The 22,804-nt window shown below is 36.8% G+C and overlaps 2 protein-coding genes across 12 annotated transcripts in view; both read right to left on the bottom strand.

The window, feature by feature from the left end:
• Positions 1-5,631: 5,631 nt before the first annotated feature.
• On the bottom strand, positions 5,632-12,565 carry zgc:113142 (uncharacterized protein LOC503524 homolog). The gene is made up of 6 exons (XM_055008233.1): positions 12,395-12,565; positions 11,630-11,787; positions 9,710-10,068; positions 8,030-8,182; positions 7,823-7,956; positions 5,632-6,148 (listed from the first exon to the last, which is right to left on the bottom strand). Exons 1-6 carry the CDS (start codon positions 12,548-12,550, stop codon positions 5,783-5,785), a joined length of 1,326 nt encoding a protein of 441 aa, XP_054864208.1. The 5' UTR covers positions 12,551-12,565; the 3' UTR covers positions 5,632-5,782.
• A 257-nt stretch (positions 12,566-12,822) lies between these two features.
• Positions 12,823-22,804, bottom strand: part of LOC111564002 (inositol polyphosphate-4-phosphatase type I A-like) — a 59,618-nt gene continuing 49,636 nt past the window's right edge. For 7 of the 11 annotated variants that reach the window (XM_055008220.1, XM_055008224.1, XM_055008226.1 and 4 more), the window contains one exon: positions 16,110-22,800. In XM_055008220.1, coding sequence (XP_054864195.1) covers positions 22,620-22,800 — 181 coding nt within the window. In that variant the 3' untranslated portion in view covers positions 16,110-22,619. Of the gene's footprint in view, positions 15,149-16,109; positions 22,801-22,804 lie in introns of those variants that run through there. The other 4 variants (XM_055008225.1, XM_055008231.1, XM_055008229.1 and 1 more) reach the window with 1 other exon arrangement.

Genomic DNA, 22,804 nt, shown 5'->3' with positions numbered 1-22,804 from the left:
CTCTCCAGCATTCTTTTCTGGTTTCTGATGAATATGTGACTTTTTCTTTGAACAGAATTTGCCTTGTCCCTTGTGATTTGTTTGCTTACAGCTGATGTCAAAATCCCAGCAGTCAGTATTCACAGCGGAAAAAAAGAAAAGACTGACAAAAGCTTTGGAGACCGACACCGGAAAAGAGAAAAATCTGATGTAACTTTTGTTACTAGGGCGAGGTGAGGAGCTGTTCAAAGTGACTAGAAAACAATACATCTATGTCATATGAGGGAGAAAAATCTAAATTCTGCATTGAAGCAGAGAGGAAGGAAAAAAATGAAAAATGAAATGATGTATTTAGAGGCATTAGAGAGGAGTAATAGTTCCTTGATATATGCGCATTAAGGCTAATTACATCGAATGAAAGTGGCTGTCAATCATAAAGTATCTCATCTTCTCTCTAGCTATAGCACGTCTCCTTCATTAACGAAAATTAATTTGATATGCTGAGGTCAGAAATAGAGCACTGAGGTCCACAGAGAAACTGATCTCTCATCTCAAGTGCTTCAATAGAAGGCAACTGAACTTCTTTTTGGTTCTTGAAGACATTTCTCTTCCAAAAGGGTTCTTCAGTTCTAACTGCCCCAAGTGTTTGTTCTTAACCCAAAAATCACATTACTCATGACTCATTAATTAAGGTATACATGTTGGTGGAACTGCCATAGTGATGAATCAGAGTGTTAGTGGTGGTAAAACTACCTGGGGAGGGGTAACTTGAGTTGTTATCTGTGGTGAAACTGCCTTTGGAAAAGATGACTAAAAGAGTTAATGGTGAGGAAACTGCCTGGGGTGGGATGGCGCAAAGTGTTAATGATCGTAAAACTGCACACATTAAAAAATGATGGAATGCTGTAAACACTGAAAAACCGCAACAAAAAAGAAAATAATAATAAGAGAAAATAACAGCAAACACCAATTTCAGTCCAGTGAAACAGTGTAATTTTATAGTCAAACAAAGAACAATTTACTTTTTAGATTTTTTTTTTTTTTTTTTTTTTTTTAAAGATTTTTGATGTGATCATTATTTACAGTTTTGGCCTGTTTTTTTTTGTTTGTTTGTTTGTACAGACAATTTTAGTGTCATTTTTGGATCTTTTGGTGTAATTTTTGTATCTTAGTGTCATTTTTGGATCTTTTGGGGTACTTTTTGTGTCTTTTAGTGTTATTTTTGCATCTTTTGAGGTCATTTTTGCATCTTTTAGTGTCAATTTTGGGATCATTTGGGGTGATTTTTGCATTTTTAGTGTCATTTTTGGATCGTTTGGTGTAATTTCTGCATCTTTTAGTCTTATTTTTGCATCTTTTAGTGTTTTTTGTGCATCTTTTTCTGTAATTTTTGTCTTGTGTCACCTTTTAGAGTCATTTTTGGATCTTTTGGGGTCAAGTTCTGCATCTTTTCGTGTTATTTTTGCATCGTTTAGTGTTGTTTGTGTATCTTTTGGTGTCATTTCTGGATCTTTTGGGGTAATTGCTGCATTTTTTAATGTCATTTTTACATCTTTTAGTGTCATTTCTGCATTTTTTAGTGTCATTTTTGCATCCTTTAGTGTCATTTTCTGATCTTTTAGTGTTGTTTGTGCATCTTTTAGTGTGTGACATCAACTGTCAACCATGGAGGAGGAAGCATGATGGTCTGGGGCTGTTTTGCTGGATCCAGGGTCGGTGACTTGTACAGAGTGAGAAGAACCCTGAACCAAAGCGACTACCACAGCATTCTGCAGAGTCATGCAGTACCCTCTGGTATGTTCCTAGTTGGTCAGGGGTTCATCCTACAGCAAGATAATGACCCAAAACATAAGTCCAAGCTATTCCAGAAAAAGAACAAGATGGTAAGCTTGAAAACATGGAGTCTCCAGCACAGTCTCCAGACTTAAACCACATGCAGCTGGTTTGGGATGAACTGGACAGAAGAGTGAAAGCAAAGCAACCTACAAGAACCACACATTTATGGGAACTTCTGCAACAGAGTTGGGAAGAACTTTCTGAAGAATATTTGATTTCCACTGTGGAAAGAATGTGATGTGTGTTCAGCTGTTATATCTGCCAAAGGAGGCTACTTTGATGAGTCAAGGTTTAGAATACATTTTCGTATATACACTGATTTTTTTTTAAACTTCATTTGTTTATTTGTTCTATGCTTTCATTTCAGAGTACAGTGAGACATTAACATGCATCATTTCCAGGAAAAAAACTGAAAAATTGGGGTGTTATACAACTTATGACTAATAATGTTAATGCCCCCTTTCAAAGGCTAACTTTGTCATGCTGCACATCATCCTTTTAGAACTTTCACTGATCTTACACCATCAGTGATGTGACGTCTCCCAACAGTAAAAGTGTTGTTCAGTGTCTGTCAGCTGCCTGTTTGATAACTTTAATTCCATCAGCAATGGATCTATTGATGCTGTGTTCTAATGCAGTCTAATTTCTTGTGGCGTAAATTTTTGGAAAAATCCCCAAACCACATGAAGCAGCATGTCATAACAACACAACATTTAAGGAACTTTCAGCCTCTAACTGAAGCATCTGCGAGATGAAAATGAGAAAATAATCAAGTTGTTGTTGCTCCAAATTCTACGAAATACTGGAAAGTTCAAGAGTAGTAAAAACAAAATAGCATAAAAAATCACAAGCTTAAAAAAAGAAAAAAAGAGAAAAAAGTGACTCGTCCAGCTCTCCATCGTTTTTAAATCCTGGTTGAAGTGATAACATCTCATTTATTTTTCTTGTTTTATCATTTTTTTCTATCACCAGCCTTTCTCCACTTGATATCAGTCTTCTGGTGAACTCTAGCCCAGATTTAATATGAGTTTTTTGTTAAACAGCATCTTTCTCTTGGCCACTATAAACTTTGACTGGTGAAGAACAGGCAACAGTTGTTTTCTCAGCTGCTGAAGCTCCTTCAGAGGAGTCATGGGTGTTTTGGTAAAATTTCTCCCTCCTTGTTGCTCAGTCACATCATGTTTGACAATGACTTGCTAGCAGCAGATTTACACATGTATCATGTTCTTTCTATTTTTAATGATTTAACTGAACTCCAGTGGACATTCAGTGGCTTGGAATTTTTGTTGCAAAATCTTCTGACTTGTGGTTTTCAGTAATATTTTTGTCTTCATGGTGTAGCTATACCCAAGAGTAATGATTCAACAGTGACTGATTTTGTGTGGAACATTTCTAACAGCGATGAATATTTCTTATATGTACTGTTTGGACATAATTGTGAAAAGGATGTGAAGTTGGAACAGTGGTGGCATTTCCCTGTTCATCAAGAAACTGGAGGTTTTTGTTCACTTTAGGTCAAGTGAGGGACCAAAAGCATAGCACAGTGAGTTTATGTTCTTATGGATTCAACTTTTAATTTCTCACAAATCAAAACTGGCTCTGACGCAGTTAAAAAGTTCACTGCTGTCCGGATGTAATTATCTATGGGAAGTCACTAACTTTTGAAATGTTTTACCAACATGCTCACAAGATTTCCTTGAACCCAGTAACCCTGGAGGGATGTGTTATTTTGTATCCTGGCTTGTCTGCATTTCTTCTGCCTCTCTTTAGACTCCACCGAAGCTCTTGTGTTTATTTCTTAACACACATATATCATCTCTGCATTTATTTATTAACTTTTTGAACCCCAAAGCTCACATTACTGTATTTGTTCTTTATATAAATCATCAAAATTGCATCATTTTTCAGAAAAAGAAACCGCAAAAGCAGAAATAATTGCCATCATATGTGACAGCACGATCTGTCAGAAAAATAAAACACACCTATACCAGATTTCTTCCATTTTCTTTCCTTACTTCTGCAGTCTCTTTTTAGTTGTTGTGTGTAAAGTCTGTTGGAGACTTTGGATTTGACTGGGGCCACGAGGTCCAGTTCTGGTTAAAAAGAGGGACCAGCTCCTCTGGGTTAAGGTTGGGATTAAAAGCAGTTCAAGAAGAGGCAGTGAAAAGCTCAGAAAACATATGAGCAGACATGCAGTGGGTAAATGTGATAGAAGCACACTAAATAAGACAAGTTTATGATCAGACACATGGATATCAATGTTGTTTGGGGCCACTGTGTAAAACTAAGTCAAAGGTTCAGCCTTTAGAGTGAATGGGAACATGTATAGCTTGACTGAGGTGAAAAGAATTGACTGTTTCCAGAAAATCAGCAGCCAGAGATTGAGAAGGGCAGCAGACATGAACGTTAAAATCACCAAGAATAAGAATCTTGTCATATTTAGATATAAAAAAGCATAAAATTTTTTTAAAAACTCCTGAATAAAAACACTGTTAGACTTTAGAGGTCTATAAATGATTAAAATGAAAACTCTACGTTAATCAGCAAAACCAAGGTGTTCGAAATATGTGAAACAGTCGGGGTCGATGAAGAACAACTTGAAATTTCTTTAGAAAAATAAGTGATATTTAAACATTATGAAGCCTCAGTTTATCATTTACACATTGCAACTTACAGATAACAGTGTATCTACAAAGGTACAAAACAATGAGTCACAGGTATCTGGAACTTAACAATTCAGTATTTTATTTAATGATCAAAACAACTTGTCAAGATCTAGAAATCATTTCAAATTTACAGTTTTACAGATTTACAATTTACAGTTAATGTCTTCTCTGTAATTTTGACACTTTACAAAGTCGTGCCGCAGGCCGGATTGGACGCTCTGGCCGGACAGTTTTGGCCCCCGGGCCGTATGTTTGACACCCAATGTCAGAAAATGTATTATAGATTAGCTGCAGTATTGTTTCTCCGCCAAGGAATGCGGCAGAGTTATGTGACGATCAGCATTGGTTTGTCTGTCTGTCTGTTCGTAACATTACTAAAAAACGGACCAACGGATTCGGATGAAATTTTCTGGGAAGGTCAGAAACGACACAAAGATCAAGTGGTTAGATTTTGGCAGTGATATGGCTTATAGTCTGGATCCATGGATTTGTTCAGGATTTCTGCATCATTGCAAGATAGCGGTACAGTATCACTCTAACAAGTGAACACTACGTCAGCTGCCTGCTGATGATCACATGATTGTGATTCTACTACAATACCACCACTGGGGACTTATCAGGACTTACCCGTTGGAAATGATACAAGAAACAATTGATTAAATTGTGGGGGTGTTCCCGAGTCCCATCAACTCCCACTGCCTGCTACATATTTAGATCACGTGATTCGGTATCCGTACGTAACGTACACATGCATAGCACAAGCCTGTGGTCAGCGCAAGGTCATTTTGTTTGTGGGTACATCTATATTAAATGACCACATTCTATGTTGCTGTGATTTCTGATCATCAATAACTACTAAACAAATGCTGCATGTCTGACAATGCCATAAGAGGGAATGAGCAGCCTTGGAGGAGTACTGCTTTTCTAGCTTGCATTGTATTGTTACTGTTTAATACCGTAGTGACCAGAGGAGACATCACTCAGACTACAGGTAGTTATGTTGGCCAGCAGAAAGCATTGTGGGAGCGTCACTAGCAATGGGCACCATGACAAAGACTTCTGTGATGTTTAATGACCTCCAGCCAGAGGTCATTTGTTTAAAAATGTCTCCTTATATCCCCCCAATTAAACACAGGTGCAGACAACTGTGATCACTTAGTTCATATGTTTAATTAACATACAGTACTTTTCACTTTGACATGCAAGAATCTTTTTTGTAATTTTTTGCCGCAAAAAATGTCATTAAATGGAAACAAAACACTGCATCCAAACCCTGAGTCCAGGACGAGTTTCTTTGCTGCTTACTGAGTGTACAGCATTTCTTTTCTTTTAGCGTACATGGAGCTGAGATGAAACATGGAATCGGTGAGGATGGTGGGCAGAAAAGGGTAAAGCCTGAAGAAGAACATATCCGTCTTGGACACCAGCAGGTAGCGGCGTTTGGGCTGGGTGGATGTGAGGGCGTGCAGCATGGCGTCGATGACCGGGGTAGCGTCTTTGAAACCAGCCCTGCAGGTGGACATGAAGTAGTCGCTGGCCAGCTGCATGTACTGCTGGTTGAAGGTCTGTTTCCTCTCGTCGTCCAGCTTCTTCCACATATCCAACCCGGTTTTCATCTTCAGGATGCTGGTGGCTTGACCAAAGTTCCCCGGCTGGATGATGCTGACCTGAAGGTGGAGGGACATGATAAGTTAGTCCTTTTGTTTATTAAATTTGTGTTTAACTTGACATTTTAGAAGCTTTTCCTGCATCATTAGAAGATAACTCTCAGCTTTCCACTGTATATAGATTTAGAGCCAGTGTCTATTACCTTAGCTTAGCATAAGGACTAGAAATGGGACAAGGCAGTGCATCATTTAACCCTCTGGAGCACCACCATGCTTCACATCATGATGCTGCCACCTCCATGCTTTACATCATGATGCTGCCACCACCATGCTTCGTGTCATGATGCTGCCACTACCATGCTTCACATCATGATGCTGCCACCACCATGCTTCACATCATGATGCTGCCACCACCATGCTTCACATCATGATGCTGCCACCTCCATGCTTCACATCATGATGCTGCCACCACTATGCTTCACATCATGATGCTGCCACCACCATGCTTTACATCATGATGCTGCCACCATCATGCTTCCCATCATGATGCTGCCACCTCCATGCTTCACATCATGATGCTGCCACCACTATGCTTCACATCATGATACTGCCACCACCATGCTTCACATCATGATACTGTCACCACCATGCTTCATGTCATGATGCTGCCACCACCATGCTTCCCATCATGATGCTGCCACCTCCATGCTTCACATCATGATACTGCCACCACCATGCTTCACATCATGATACTGTCACCACCATGCTTCATGTCATGATGCTGCCTCCACCATGCTTCCCATCATGATGCTGCCACCTCCATGCTTCACATCATGATGCTGCCACCACTATGCTTCACATCATGATGCTGCCACCACCATGCTTTACATCATGATGCTGCCACCATCATGCTTCCCATCATGATGCTGCCACCTCCATGCTTCACATCATGATGCTGCCACCACTATGCTTCACATCATGATACTGCCACCACCATGCTTCACATCATGATGCTGCCACCACTATGCTTCACATCATGATGCTGCCACCACCATGCTTTACATCATGATGCTGCCACCATCATGCTTCCCATCATGATGCTGCCACCTCCATGCTTCACATCATGATGCTGCCACCACTATGCTTCACATCATGATACTGCCACCACCATGCTTCACATCATGATACTGTCACCACCATGCTTCATGTCATGATGCTGCCACCACCATGCTTCACATCATGATGCTGCCACCACCATGCTTTACATCATGATGCTGCCACCACCATGCTTCACATCATGATGCTGCCACCACCATGCTTCCCATCATGATGCTGCCACCTCCATGCTTCACATCATGATACTGCCACCACCATGCTTCACATCATGATACTGTCACCACCATGCTTCATGTCATGATGCTGCCACCACCGTGCTTCACGTCATGATGCTGCCACCACTATGCTTCACATCATGATACTGCCACCACCATGCTTCGTGTCATGATGCTGCCACTACCATGCTTCACATTATGATTCTGCCAATGAACTCACATTGAGGAAAAATGTAACAGGAGGCAAAAACGCCCAGAATTTAAATCTTAGCCGGCTAATAAAAGCTAATTTCCTACAAATTGAGTCATGTTGGTTTCATACTGAGTCTTGTCTTCTTTGTATTTTCAGTCATATTTAATCTGCCACAGAGTTCCAGACTGTGGTTTTCCACTGTTAGCGTACCTTTACATCAAAACTGTCCATTTCCACCCTTAAGCAGTCAGCGAAGGCCTCCAGGCCTCTCTTGGAGACGCTATAGGCTGCCATGTTCAGGCAGTTGAAGAAGGAAAAGATGCTCGACACGTAAACCATCCGACCTGGAATCACAAACCAGATGTTGACATCTGCAGCGAGGACGACGTATCACGGAATAATTAACGTTAAACTCACCTTTGGCGGCGCGAACCAGAGGAAGAAAAGCGATGGATGTCCTGATGGCGCCGAACAGGTTGATGTCCACCATGCGTTGGAAATCTTCGATGGAGCTCCACTCGATCTCGGCCCAGTCTGAGATCCCAACATTGTTGACCACTGCCCACAGACCTGAACACCCAGAGAACATTCAGATGTCAGGTTAAAATGGAAATCGAGTAATTTATAACTGCCACATATAAATTAATATTCCAAACAACAAGTACTGAAGACTAAATCACCAAGAATGGAAGCACATTTCTGCCAGAAAGAATAAAAAGTTGGTCAATAACATAAATTATCACATTATTTGAACTTATAAAGACAAAATTTCATCCTCTTCAGTCAAAATAATGCAAGAACACGATGATATTGATGATTTTATTGAGCTTTTAATCATTTTGGTTCATTTATTCATAGAAACTCAAACGTCTGACTTCATTAGCTGCTTAGACTCACAACAGAAGGTTTCTATTTTTAGGTCAGGCTCTAAAAGTCAAAATTATATGACTATAAATCTAAATTTCTGATGTATTCACTGTCACTGTTGCTTTAAAGGAGGATTTATTTATGTGTTTATTTAGTACATTTACAAAAATCAATTTTTTAAAATCAAATATTTTAGGAGAATTTTAAAAAACATCAAATTAAGGTTTTAAGATATGAGACCAAAATTTCTTTAAATAATATATATTTTTTTAACTTATAATTTGGTCTAAATATAAGATTTTGAATTATTTCAACTAAGAGTCAAATTTATGGAACCAAACAGTTTTTAAATGATTTATTTTGAATCTAATTATTTTTGACACAGTTCTTACATAGAAAAAAAATCATAGTTTTAAATGCTGTTAGGAATAATTTTACTTAATTAATTAAAATACTAACAAATAATTAGTTCTATTATTAATGTTTATATGTATTTTTATTTTTTTTCTTATGCAAAATAAAATATTCTCATTTTTCACACTACGTAAACTCTCACTTTTCCTTTTTGTATTTTAGTGTTTGTATTTTAGATAAAAATGTTTAATTATTTGGACTGACATATCTAACTAAATAAGGATTAAATAATGTGAATGAAAATAAACAATGTACAACAAAATACAACTAAATATTAGAGTTAGTATCTAAACATTCTAACTAAACACTAAAATGTGACTTTGTACATCTAAACATAGAGATAAATACATTTAAGTTTTATATTGTTCATGTTTTAATTTGAAAGTAATGTAATTATTATTAAATGTACTATTATTGTATATTTTTTTTATAAATTATGTCAATATTTAAATGATGTCAACTAATAATTCTGATAATCTGCATTTATATTTAATTTTTTTCCAAGCTCATAAAATTTTCTAATTTTTTTCATTTTGATTTAAAAAGTAAATAAACCAAACTTTTTACTTTATATAATAACTTGTGACTCCCACTGAGAAATCTGTTAAAGTCCATGGAAATCAGATAAAAGTTAATGAAAATGAAAACTTTGACTTTATGGGTCAAAAAACATCTCCTCATTTCAATTAAACACAGAATTATAAATCTAAATATTGAGATAAATTAAAATTATTTGGACAAATAATCATGATCAGCTCTATTTATACTAGAACATTTCCCATTTTTGTGTTTTTCTACATTCTGATAAACTCCCACCTTTCTCCGGAAGGTTCTCCTGGACCACTGCCTTCGCCCTCTTCACGTCTTCGTCCTTCGTCACGTCCAGCTTTAAGATATTCAGTTTCCCGGAGCTCTGAGCGCTGAGGCTCTGAGCTCCGGCTCCGTCTGGATACAAACATCCAGCGAACACCACGAAGCCTCGCCGCTCCAGACTTCCAGCCAGGTGGTGTCCGAAGCCGCTGTCGCAGCCGGTGATGAGTATGGCGCCGCCGGGCTGCACGTGGCGGCGACGGCGGGAAGACAGCGAGTGGACGACGACCACGACGAGGACGACGAGGACGACGAGACACAAAAGGCTGATCATGATGGTGAAGACGCTGCTGCTCAATAAAACTCTGGATCATCAGATAAAGAACCCTTTAATATCCAGGAACAGACTGTGTGTTTGTCAGCAGAGCGATCTGATTGGCTGAGCAGGATGGATAGGATGGAAAAGTTTTCCAGTAAATTCGCCTCAGGCTGCTTTCCTTTCCGTCAAAGTTTCTTAGAAAAGTTCATGGCAAATTTTAACGGGAAATAGCAGTAAATAACATCCACATCAATAGATCTGCACTTTAAAATAATAATTAGTTATTTTACTCTTTCATTGTATTAAAAACAGCAAAAATGTTATCATAAACACACACACACACACACACACACACACACACACACACACACACACACACACACAAGTTAACTGTATTTAAATCTGCTGAAATATCACTATTTTACCAATATTGTACATTACGTTATTTTTTTAGATTTTCTTATTTTTTCGTTTGTTGAATGTTACACTGCAGCTCTTTTTGTTTTGTTTTTGTTTGGAACGCTTGTCAAATTTTTACTTTGTTGTATTTCACTTTTTTTTAACAGTGTAGCTATGTAAAGAACAACAGGTACACTGTAGAAAATAAATAAATAAATAAATACAACAAAATTATCAACATCATTATTATTATCAGTATTATTATTAGCGTTGTCATTATTTTATTATTATTATCATCATCATTATTATTATTATGATTATTCTGAGTAGTAGTATTATTATTTTATTATTGTCATCATTATTATTATTTAGTTATTATTATTATTATCATTTTTATTATTATTATTATTATTATTATTATTATTATTATTATTATTATTATTATTATTATTATTATTATATTCCTTGGGCACTAAAAAAAATACCAAAATAATCATCCATTAAAAATACAGTAATTTTCCTTCTTTAAAATAAACTGTTCCACCTTAATTTGTGCATCTTTTGACTTTTTAAATAAAGTTCTAATACAAATAAATAAATTAATAATGTTCTAATAAAATACAAAGCATCACAAACAAGGACTGGACCAGACAGACAGATTTTACAAACGAAGACCAAACTTTGATGTGAGAGCAAAAAAAAGATTTGAAACAGAAAATGTGACGACTGGGTTTAAAACGAGGCAACCAGCATAAAGATTTCTGTTGCCTTACACCTGAATTTACACTCCAATATTTCAGCATATATACATAAATATATAATATACTAGTTTATTTTTGGATCAGGGCATAATAAGGCTGAACATATTTTAATATGTTCAGCCTTATTATTCCTTGATGTAAAAATATAGAACTTGTTTTTCCCTAGTGAACATACGGAGGAATTATTTTAGGTTCTAATTATTTTAACATTAAATTATTTTAAAATATTACAGACAAATAAATGCAGGAGAAAAATAGATCAATAAATCAATAAATAAGTCCCTTGCCTCAAACTTTCTCTGTTTGCAGCTTCAAAAGAATCCTGTCATAATAATAATAAAAATGACAATAATGTTTCTGTCACATGTGAACAGCTGCAGGTAGTTTGACCTGTTAACAGTTTTTGGTGTTTAGTTTCAGGTTGGAGAAGAAGAAGGAGCAACTCACCTCCTGAGTGCGTGAGGTTGGTGTGAGTTTGGCAGTGATTCGGGACTCAGTGACTCAGCTGTTTGACCTGAGTTCACCTGGGGAGAAATCAAACCTGCTGCAGGTTCAAAACGTCCTTCATCAGGCGCCACCTGCTGGTCGGAGGAACGAACTGCAAACTGAAAACACGATCAATAAATCCAGATAAGCAGAGCTCCAAATGGAAATAAATGCTGCTTAACTGTGAGTTTTTTAAACATAATTTCAATGTCATTTTACAGATTTTTATTTATGGTGATTTCTTCTTTCACAGCATTTTTAACGTAATTAAATCAGAATATATATATATATATATATATATATATATATATATATATATATATATATATATATATATATATATATATATATATTATATATATATATATATATTATATATATATATATATATTTGGCCGAGTAGAAGTCTTTGTTAGTTTAAATAGGCTTGATTATTTAACAGAACATGATATGGATGCAGACATTTAGGCTCTGTGTGGGATAAAACCACTGCACAGTCAAACAGCCACTTAATATTTAGGCTACTTTACAATGTAAAACATGATCAAAATGAGGTATCTCCATGAGATTATGCCGACTTCTTACCTGTTTTAAAAATGTTTTTATATTTTATCTTCAGCTGCTGCCACATGCGCTTCTCCCCTGCAGGATTGCACCTAAATGAAATAACTCAATAGTCTACTATTCAAATAGTTTTCCTGTAATATTATTGTGATTTAAACTTACGCATTGACCCGGGCAGCAATGTTCTCCCACACCGTCTCCCTCTCTTTTGCAGCTGCAGGTGCTGCACTTCTTTCTAAAAACGTGCTCAAACTCGCTATATAAGCGCATTAAGATTTCCAGTTCAAGTGTTGTAGTCCTCCGCTTCCCCGTTGCCATGGTGACTCGTCGAATCGGCGCTCCACTGATGCTGGCTTTTCAGAGTTGTGGTGCACGTGCTTAACTCCGGGTGAAACTACTCCGAGTTGATTAAACCAACTCAAATCAGCCGTTCTGGAACCGAAAACTCAGAGTTTTCTATCTCAGAGTAGATCAACTCAGAGTTCAGGGTTAAACTCAGAGGTTGTTGAAGCTGCTTCGTGAAACGGACCCCAGATGAACAAACAGCAGCGGTTCAGTGAATCCAGCAGGAAAAAAACACCAACATGTGATGAATTGAAGCAGTTTTAATGTGAAATAGTTCAGCTGTGAGGTGTGTTTTTACAGAACAGTGGCGCCCCCGTGTGGCAGAAACCGATCACTGCACAGAAATCTGAGTTCACACGGGAGCAGAAATAAATAGGAAAACATCAACGGGACGAGTCTGAGGGGTTTTATTCAAGTAGAAATCAGGTTTAATAAGGTTCTACGGCTCTTTTATTACAATCTGCAAAATGCTGCAACGTGAAAACAAACTGCATAGAAACTAAACGGGGAATGAAGACTTTCTTATTTTTTACATTTCTATTCCACTTTATGCAACTTATTTAATATATTATCTGTTTTTGAAGCTCTGGGCTGCAATTGAACTTTATTTTGTTGTTATTCTTCATTGTATCTTAGTTTTAGGTTGAGTTTCTGCTCCTGAAAACAAGAATTCAAATGGAACGTCTCTTTTTTTAAAAGCAGAATATAAAGAAAAGTTTGGACGTTTGGATTTTTACAGTGGCGTTTTTAGCCACTGTTGTCTCAAAAACACTTTCAAAAGTCCTTTAATACGAGGTTCGTTTCAGGAATAATCTCAGTACAAACTAAAGGCCAAAAGTTACGTATTAACATGGAGCATTTAGCAGCTAAAGAGAGGTGGTGGAGACCAAAAACAGAGCAAAAAGAGACTCAAAATGAGCTCTAAATGGGTAACGCTGCTTGGTCACTACAGTGAAAATAAACATTCGTAAGTTTTCTGCTGCTTAAAAACAGCTAAAGAGCTCCACATTTATAGCGATCACTTCTCCCTGTTTCCACTCCAGGCAGGTCAGTGGTTTGGATTCTTGCTCAAGGGCACTTCAGGTAACTTTGCTGCTGATTCTAGGCGGTTAAAGACGGTAGTTTAGGTTCTGGTTAAGTGACAGGACAAGAAAGGACAAAAAGTATTTATATTTGGATCAAATCATCACAGTTTTTACAACAGTTTCTGCTTGACCGTCTCTGATTGCCCTGAAGTTTTTATAATATAAAATACGGATATTTGAAAAGATATTTAGTGAAATTTTAGCTCAATGGATCAAATAATTAAATTTGCCAGTTGACCAACTTTCACATTGAAATTTGAGGCTGTTTAAACAATAATATCTGAGGAACTTTTAAAGGTAAAAACCTGAAGTTTTCACTCATTTCTCATCATGCCACTGATTCAGAATCTGTAATATTATAGATCAAATAATCTTTAACTCTGGGTGAGTTGAAATATGAAAAAACTGTAGCCAAGCCGTCATAAAAACTCCCATTTTTGACAACAAATTAACACAAAAATTAATAATTCAGATGTCAACTAGTGAAATTTTCTGAACCAAATATAGCTGCATGTCACAATAATACAAAATAAATAACAGAATATTTTTAATATGGAATACTACAACAAAAATGGATAAAAAGTGAAGTTTATCGGACCTAACTGAGCAGGTTTGACAAGTCGTAGCACAAAAACAAAATAATAAATGAAAATATTTAGTTTCTTTTCATATTTCAACTCTACTTGCAAAATTTTGCAGATTGTGAATCAATGACATGATGAGAAATAACAGTGAAAATTTTCATTTTGGGCAAATTTTAAAAGTTTTATTCCGTAAAGTGTTTGATATATGAGGCTAAAACACACACAGATACCTTTTGAAATATCTGTAGGTTATGATTGAGTTGGAATAAACTTAATTTTTTTCTTCTGTCAACAAATAGACCAAAACACATGGATGTTCTTCCTCTGAGCCTTAAAGCTCCACAGTTATCGCTGAAATCCGTCTATTTTTAACCATTTTGCTTCTGTTTCACTGCATTCAATCAGAGTTTTCATGATTTTTCTCTTCGACTTTCTTGATTTTCATTGAGAAAATTCGTAAAATTCTAAGATTTGCATGTTGATTATATCAGTTTGATTACAGGAGACTGAGGCAGTGCTTCTTTGTAACAATAAAAAATAAAGGAAAACAATCCTGTGTACGGCATAATAGGACACAAGCAACTACAGCAGCACCTAAAGCTGCTACTAAACGAAGGCGGTGGAGATGTTCTGTTTGTTCACCGTCCAAAAACATCCACTCTGTAACTTGTGAAACAGCAACCAGCCGAGCTGAAGGTCGACTGGAGCTGCTTCTGGTCTTGATTGTCCTCAGTCTGGTCCCATGAGGTCCACATACACGGATTCCTCGTCAGGTTTCTACTTTCCCGAAGGTGCCGTCCGGCGGTCGGTAGTGTTTGGGGAAGGCTTTGAGCTGCAGCGAGTTAAAGGCGTATTTTCGACATCCGACGTTCTTCACGGTGTTTTCTCTCCGGCAGCCTTCACTGAAGAGACCAAAGGAAAAAACACAAGATTATTTATACAAAAAATGATATTTGTGACCAAAAAAATCACAGGAAATCAGACTTTTTTTGGTTTACGTCTGGTTCCTGAAGATAAAGTTGCACCGATTTTTGCTGTAGAATAAACTGACTACATTTCCCATGATGCAACTCAACAAACATCCAATCACAGAGTTTCAAATTTTAGGCTACAGTTCAGAAAAACACAACCTTTACTTTAAACCAGTTTTAAAATCTACCTCAGCCTGGTCTCTTCTTCTTCTTCTCCATGGCAACAGCAGCACAAGGGCTTATGGGTACTGTAGTATTTTAACAGATGTGTTTCCAGAAAGTGTTTTTATGCACATTTTTAAAACTATTGCATTTGAAAATGTAAAAATGGAAACTGCAAAGTAATAATAATTATCAAGAAAAGCATCTCCTATTGTCCACATTTAAAAATAAAAGCTCTGACATAAGCATTTTATTTTTCAACATGGCCGACACCAGCTGCTTTCCCGCTCAAAAACAACAACAAACAAACAATTTTAAATAAAGCAATAAAACCAGCCTGTACTTATTATCTTTCACTAGTGGTGCAACAAGAACACTTCTTATGTCTTGAGGTTTCATTTTTCGCTGATTTAATAATAAAAATTCAACTAAAAGTCGCCCGTTGAACAAATAATGAGCATATTTTGTTGCTGAAGTTCCTACTGACGGCCAGCAGGGGGCAGTAAGATGAAGCTGCTTTAAACTGAATGAAGAAGACAGAAAGCAAACTGTAAAAGCTCTGCTGATGCACACACATAAAAACATTTACACACACGTCCACAAACAACATGCAGGAGATGTAGACTCACAAACAGGTGAATAAGTAGCGTAGACAGTTTCGTTTCTGAAGCAACAACCTGAAGCAGGTAAAATGAGGAGAACATGAAACATCACTGAAGTCTGTTGGGCCGCTGGAGGCACAAAAACATTTATTTCAGCAGGAGTGTGACTGTCTGGACACACTGACGGGAGGTTTTCTTGGGTTTGTGGTACATTTAGAGCAACGTGGATCATGGGACATGAAGTTTTCTGACACCAAATTGCTGCCGAGTCGAAAAGAAACACAATGACAATACAGCATCAGGTTTTCCTGTTTTGTATCGAGTGTTTCACCAAAAGAGCCGCAAAAACAGTGCAAATCAACGTCATTTAGGATTAAAACACCTCTAACAACATTCTCACCTTTCCTAGAGACACTTATAGACACACCACCATTAAATTAGAGTTTTTCACCTTCATTTTAACATAAAAACAGTTTGCAATTATGATCCTATTGACAGAAATGTTCATTTACTGGTCAAATATTCCCAAAAAAAAAAACTTAATATTTATTCTTTCGTTGAACAAGAAGGCTCAGAGGTTTAAAAATATCTGCAAACTGTTACTAGGGCAACAGTCACGATAAACAAAAACATATAAATATGTATTTTACAGCGAGATTATAACAACAGATATATTAAAGTGACGACAGCGTGACAGTTATGGCACAAGCATAATAATCTTCAATATATATACTCTGCTTTGGAACAACTTAAGACAATATATTGCAAATGGTAGTAGAATAAATAAAGCATTTAGGCAATACAAGCATTTAAATACAATTTATATACAGCAGTACAAATATATTCTCTGATACATCTGGATTCCTAGCATGAAAAAAAAATAAAATAAGGAACAAAAACTGGCAAAACTGAGATGTTTCTCTTTAAGGTCAATGAGAGAATAATTTGAAACTGACATTTTTAGGAACCACTCTGGTGTAATTACACCTCCAATGGGAAATTAATTACCTATATTCTTTAATAAACTTCCATCAAAAACAGTTACATCCCTGCTGTTCAGTGACCATGTGTTCATATATCTTTATATAAGATGTATTTATAGATTAAATCGTTCTGTTTATTAATAAATGCTAATATACACTGTGACTTGTGTCTCACAGAGGTAGTTCTACAGACATTGAGATAAACAGTAATTTTAAAAATAAACATTAAAAAACATAAAAAGGGGGTAAATATTAATTTGAAGTATTAATTTGAACTTTTTATTTACTTACTGCCCAAAGTTAGATAAGAAAATTGACACCACAATCACATTTGTATGCTAAAATTTAGCTAACACTAGTAGCCGTTAGCTTGGGTTACCTAAAGAATTTTTTGAATTGTTTGCATCACTGTTAAAATTGTTTTAACGCTTTGTTTTTATGTGAAATTAACTTGTAATTAGTGACCTTTAAAGGTGCTTTAGACTAAGCAAGGCAACTGTTTCTGTATGGCTTCAGTCTTCAAAGAAAAATATGAAGCTAAACTCCCAAAAGAGGTTATTTTGGTCTGATCCATTTCTTTACTGGGTCGATCTTAATGAGACGAAGCCTCCGAACTCCGGGGAGCCGACTGACGCTTTCATTTAGCTCCACAGGCCGAGATATTGATTCTACATTGCAGGTTTGCAGTGAGCAAAAAAACCTGAGTGCTTCTGCCTCCATACTCTCACATACTCTTTAAATACTTTAAAATACTCAGTTTTTTAGATTCTTTAATGGTTTTATCCAAAATTCAGGGGCCAAGACTACCAATAATTGGTTTTGAGTGATGTTTTAGTATTTAGTAAGAGGTTTCCACGAGTAATATTTATACTTCACTGGGGGTTAAATGGTATTACTGCTAGTTGTTTGGGAAATACTCTTAAATAAACTCTTATTTTTCCACAATATACCACCATTTTAGTAACAGAGGACATGAAAAACTAACATTTTTCTAGGAAGCTCTCTTTGATTAGAAGATTAATCAGCAAATTATGTGACCAGCAGTTCATTATTCTACTAATTTTTCAAGAAGAAATTGCAAAAATTAGCTTGTTTCAAAATGTAACGTGAAAATTAGACATTTTATTCTTTGGGTGTTGGACTATTTGTAAACTAAAACAAATAAATGTCTGACATCCTATTGAGAAAACAGTTAATCGACCAAACTGAGAAACCAACAGGAGCATTATATTCCAGTAAAATGACATAAAAACGCCTGAAACAAGAGAAACACATATATTTAGTGTGTTTTTTACTTGTTTCTCGGATGCATACACCACAAATGAAAGTAAATAAACCTGAATTAACTTGCTAAAAACCTGACTTTTGGCGCAACAACGAATACATCCCTCCTTCATTCATAAATAAAATAAAATCAGTGCCTTTGCTCTATACAAATGGACTGGATAAAGCTTGTATAAATGTAATAGCTGGTACAGGTACAGTTAAATGCTCTAAAGGCTGTACAACCTGCAGCGCTACTCTGCATAATCAAACACAATTCCCCTGAATATCCTACAAACGTACATTCCAACGTTAGCCAATTAGAAGCTGCATCCTAAAAACAAAACACAAAGATTCGGCTTCATCAATTGGCGAGACGAAGCCGATCTTTACTGCATCGTCATGAAAGCTGAAGAGCAGATTTGGGTTGAACCGCTGACTTACTGTACCCAGTTTGGCTCGCTGGGACGAAAATGAGAAAACCAGCGATGACATTTAACATTATCGCAGCTTTTACAGATGAACTGAACCCAGAAATGACACTCAGTCGGGCAAGAACAGATGAAAGAGTTAAAACAATTAAGTCATAATGGCTCTCGAATAACCTTAAAACCTAATTTGTTCCTTTTCTCTTTTACATTTTTGATGTCATCTTGCAGGTGCTACAAGAAAACGCTCTTTAAAAATACCAGCTGTGTTTAAACGTTATCTCTAGATTAAGAGGAGTCCCTTTTAAATTAACTGAAACTGAAAGCTAAATGTAAAACAATATAACAGTCGAAAAGTAAAATTGAAAATATGAACTAATTTAATTCTAATCTATTAACACATCTAGAAGACACACAATAACATTAGCTTTCATTAGTAGTTGAGTTTGTGACCCAAAATGAACGCAAGTCCAATATTTACTCTCTTTACTACTATTTACTGGACTGGCCCCTGAACTAAAATGAGTTTGAAACCCCTGATCAAAAGCATGAAAGCAAAGTCAAGAGGAGGCGCAAGAAGTTTAGTTTCCTCTCAGAATGCTTGAATTTCAATATGTTGAATGGAATTTTCTGCCTTCATGCACTTTAAACGCGTGTATTTACAAGATTTTTGACTAAATTTAACCTTTTCTCATGAGTTCTTGTCTGACTGATGTCTTTAATGAGTTCAGTTCATTTACTTCTGAGTAAACAGTGCCGTAAACGTAGGTTTATGATCCCTACTGGATAATTGTGATTAAAATGGATATAATAAGCTGCATGTAAACAGAGTCAGTGACCCAGATCTGCTGGAAAGTGCACAAGCTCAAGTAGAAGCAAAAAAATAAACTCCTTCTATCTTCTAGGAAAGCAGGAAGACCAAAAGAAATAAAGCAAGCCTGAATATATATATATATATATATATATATATAAAAAAGCCAAAGTCTGCTTGCTTGATTTTGGCACTAAATCAAAGCTTTAGTTTCGTCTACATCAGCCGGTAAGGTTAAGTGCAAAAGCACGTGGAAGACAACGATAAATCAAACAAGCTATTGCATGAATGAAATAAGCTGTTTGTGCGGCACTTAAATCATAAATTAAATCTCAAGAAAGCTACTGTCGATTCGTCCTGAAAGCAAAGTCTGTATATAATCTGCTCATTTTTATACATATTCACATATTTCACAAATAAACTGCCACTTTTTATATCCGTTTTCTCAGCGAGTGTCGTGTTATAACAGTGAAGAATAAGGCAGAGCACCCACTGAGTCACAAAGGAAATAATTCTGTCCACCGGAGGGCGCTACCCACGAAAAAGACGTGAAAATTCACTAATATTGGTCAGTTTTTCTTTCGTATATGTCAGAAACACACTGAAAAACAAACGAGGATCCTTTGGGTTCACACTAAACCAGCTGAAACTGAAACCACAGCACTGCTAATGACATGTTTTAATACAGTTTCAGAAAATCTGAGCATGTTAAGTTTAGTCTTATGGCTGTTTGTCGTCACCAAAAAGAACTGAAATGATCTCTTAAGTTCAAAGAAAATGGTGCTTTTGGAAAAGGGGCTGCTTTAAATCAAGACTGGCCACTTATTTTACCAACTTTGAACCCCAAAATCAGCTGAAAAGGAATAAATTTATCAGCCGGAAACGGCTAAAATAACGATTCGGTTTCTGTTTTTCTTAGAATTAATCATCTGTGATGTTCATCAATATCTCTTTGTTCCAGATTTAAAAACTGGTCAAAATGTACCTTTTTCTTTAACCTGATTCTGCAAAAAAACTAAAAAAATTTGGTGTTTCTTGTCACCACCAAGAAATCATGACCGAATTCAGGAGGTTTTCCACCTAACTGCAGGCAGAGTTTACACAAGTGACAAATGTGGAAACCAATTAAAAAGCCAAACAGTAAAATATCTACAACTTTGGGGATAACTATTAGACCACCTGATGTTTCCTTTGAATTTAAGAAAACATGAAAAAAGTTGTAATAGTAACTGCAAAAATGTCAATATTCACAAGTCACTTTTTGTTATTTTGTGCATAAGCTTTGTATGTAAATAATTTATAGCTAAATTATCACTTAACATCTAAAAGAACAGGATTTTGAGATGACAAAAAGATAGTAAGTAAAAGTAAACTGTGCTCACAGTTGTCTGATGAATATTTCCAAAGCTGTATAGTATGTACAGACATGTTTGTGTGTGGAATAGGGGGATGATCTGCTGAAAACACTCGTGACTTCACGCATGTAGACTTTACAATCAGCTGGTTTAGTGTGAACACAAAAGCCTCTTTCAGACATGAGATCAGTAACATTTCTGCCTCATCAGTCCATTAAAGTGACGACAATCTGCCATTTAGACATTCCATTAATGTTCCTCAGGCACATCCCAACTTATGTAAAATGAATAACAACGCAGCAACAAACAAAACACAAAATCTAAACTAACAGCAGCTTATCAAACTGTCCAAATGACTAACTGGGATTTCTTAAATACTGAAAATTCTGTCCATGTGCAATGATAGTCTAACTTCTGTTTCTACCAACAGTAAAACAACAGTGTGACCTGCTGTTGTATCTTCATCGATACTGTCTCCATGCCTGGGATGATTATAATTTAATGCTGTTTGATGCTGCAGATATTCAATAAACTCAGAGGAAACAGTCCTAAACAGCTGGAGGCAACAAACTAAACTTCAGCTGTCTGATGTAAAGAAAAGTACAGAATAACTTGCAGTTGGACCTGATTGCATCCTGTCTCCACATTGGGGATCATTTATAATTACAAGTATTTATTTAACTTATCGTCCCACGTGCATAAATGCGTTCAACTCTCTTAGTTTGAAGACTCTTGTATTGATCCTGCTGCTATCTGATGATGAGGTGTTTAATAAATTCAGAGGAAATAGTCCTGAACAGCTGGAGCAACAAACCAAACTTCTGTGCACCTTTTTAAAGTAGAGTTCACAGTGTGGCCTGTTGTTAGATCCTATTGCATCCTGTCTCCATGTTGGGAATAATTAATAACTACAAGGATTTAATTAAGTTACCACACTCATAAATGCACACTGACATGGATCATGCTGATTTCTGAACTTAATTCAGAGGAAATAGTTCTGGAGTTCTTCAGCTGGAAGCAACAAACCAAACTTGACAAGCTAAGTTCAAGGAAATAGTCCAAAACAGCTGGAAGTAACAAACTAAACTTGACATGTTAATTCAGAGGAAACAGTCCTAAACAGATGGAAGGAACAACCAAAACTTGATCAGTTAACTCAGAGGAAATAGGCCTCAACAGCTGGAAGCAACAAACCAAACCAGACAAGTTCACAGTGTGGCCTGCTGTTAAATCCTGATCCATCCTGTCTCTATGTCATGGATAGTTTATAACTAATTAATGAAATTACTGATGTACATAAAATACAGTTTGGAGTCACTAATATGGATTCTGCTTCTGTCCAACACAGCAGTTATTTAATAAACTCGGCGTAAAGACTCTCTGTGGTGGTGCTGGGTTCAGTTTAGACTAAAGTGTTACTTGGTCCGACCTCAAAAGAAAAGTCAGCGTTCACGTTTAGTTGCCGTCACATTAAAGGAAAGCAGAGCATGTCTGAAAGGGGCTGTGTTGTCATGTGTTGGTAAAATGTAAATCTTAATATTTGTATGATACCAGGTTTGCCGTCCACGTGCAGGAAAGAAAAGGAAACAGAAAGTGTCTGTTGACATAAACAAGCAAAGACCAGATGAGGTGCAGGGCTGGGCCCGTGATAAATGGGGCGTTGGTTGTGTAAAGCCCTTTAGATCAAACACTCTCACAGGACAGTGGCACAGTTTGAGAAACACTCCGGGGAGTCGGTGCAGAGCGTTACCACCACCTCCACCAGTAAGTGTTTTGCATTCAGTCAAATGAGGGCCGCTCAGCTGCAGCGTAGTTTGGCCAAGAAGTAGGCCACGCTGAGGAAGATCCACACCACCAGCAGGTTGGGGCTGAGGGCCAGCAGGGGCAGCGAGTACAGGAGGCTGGGGTCCAGCCGGAAGTCCCGCACCGGCAGCAAGCCGCTCAGGTTCTTCTGGATCACCCCCTCCCTCGTACCAATGCTGC

The sequence above is a fragment of the Amphiprion ocellaris genome, chromosome 24 (assembly GCF_022539595.1).
Source record: "Amphiprion ocellaris isolate individual 3 ecotype Okinawa chromosome 24, ASM2253959v1, whole genome shotgun sequence".
NCBI lineage: Eukaryota > Metazoa > Chordata > Actinopteri > Pomacentridae > Amphiprion > Amphiprion ocellaris.
Note: the sequence above shows the minus strand (reverse complement) of the source record. Positions and strands in the feature narration are given on the sequence as shown.

What these genes read in the sequence shown, in the direction of transcription:
- zgc:113142 (XM_055008233.1), bottom strand. Translation starts at nt 12,550, where the DNA reads ATGGCAACGGGGAAGCGGAGGACTACAACACTTGAACTGGAAATCTTA. An exon ending in ATTGCTGCCCGGGTCAATGC is followed by an intron (nt 11,788 to 12,394) that starts GTAAGTTTAAAT and finishes TCGTGTTTTCAG; the next exon opens with TTTGCAGTTCGTTCCTCCGA. An exon ending in GGAGAACCTTCCGGAGAAAG is followed by an intron (nt 8,183 to 9,709) that starts GTGGGAGTTTAT and finishes CTGGGTGTTCAG; the next exon opens with GTCTGTGGGCAGTGGTCAAC.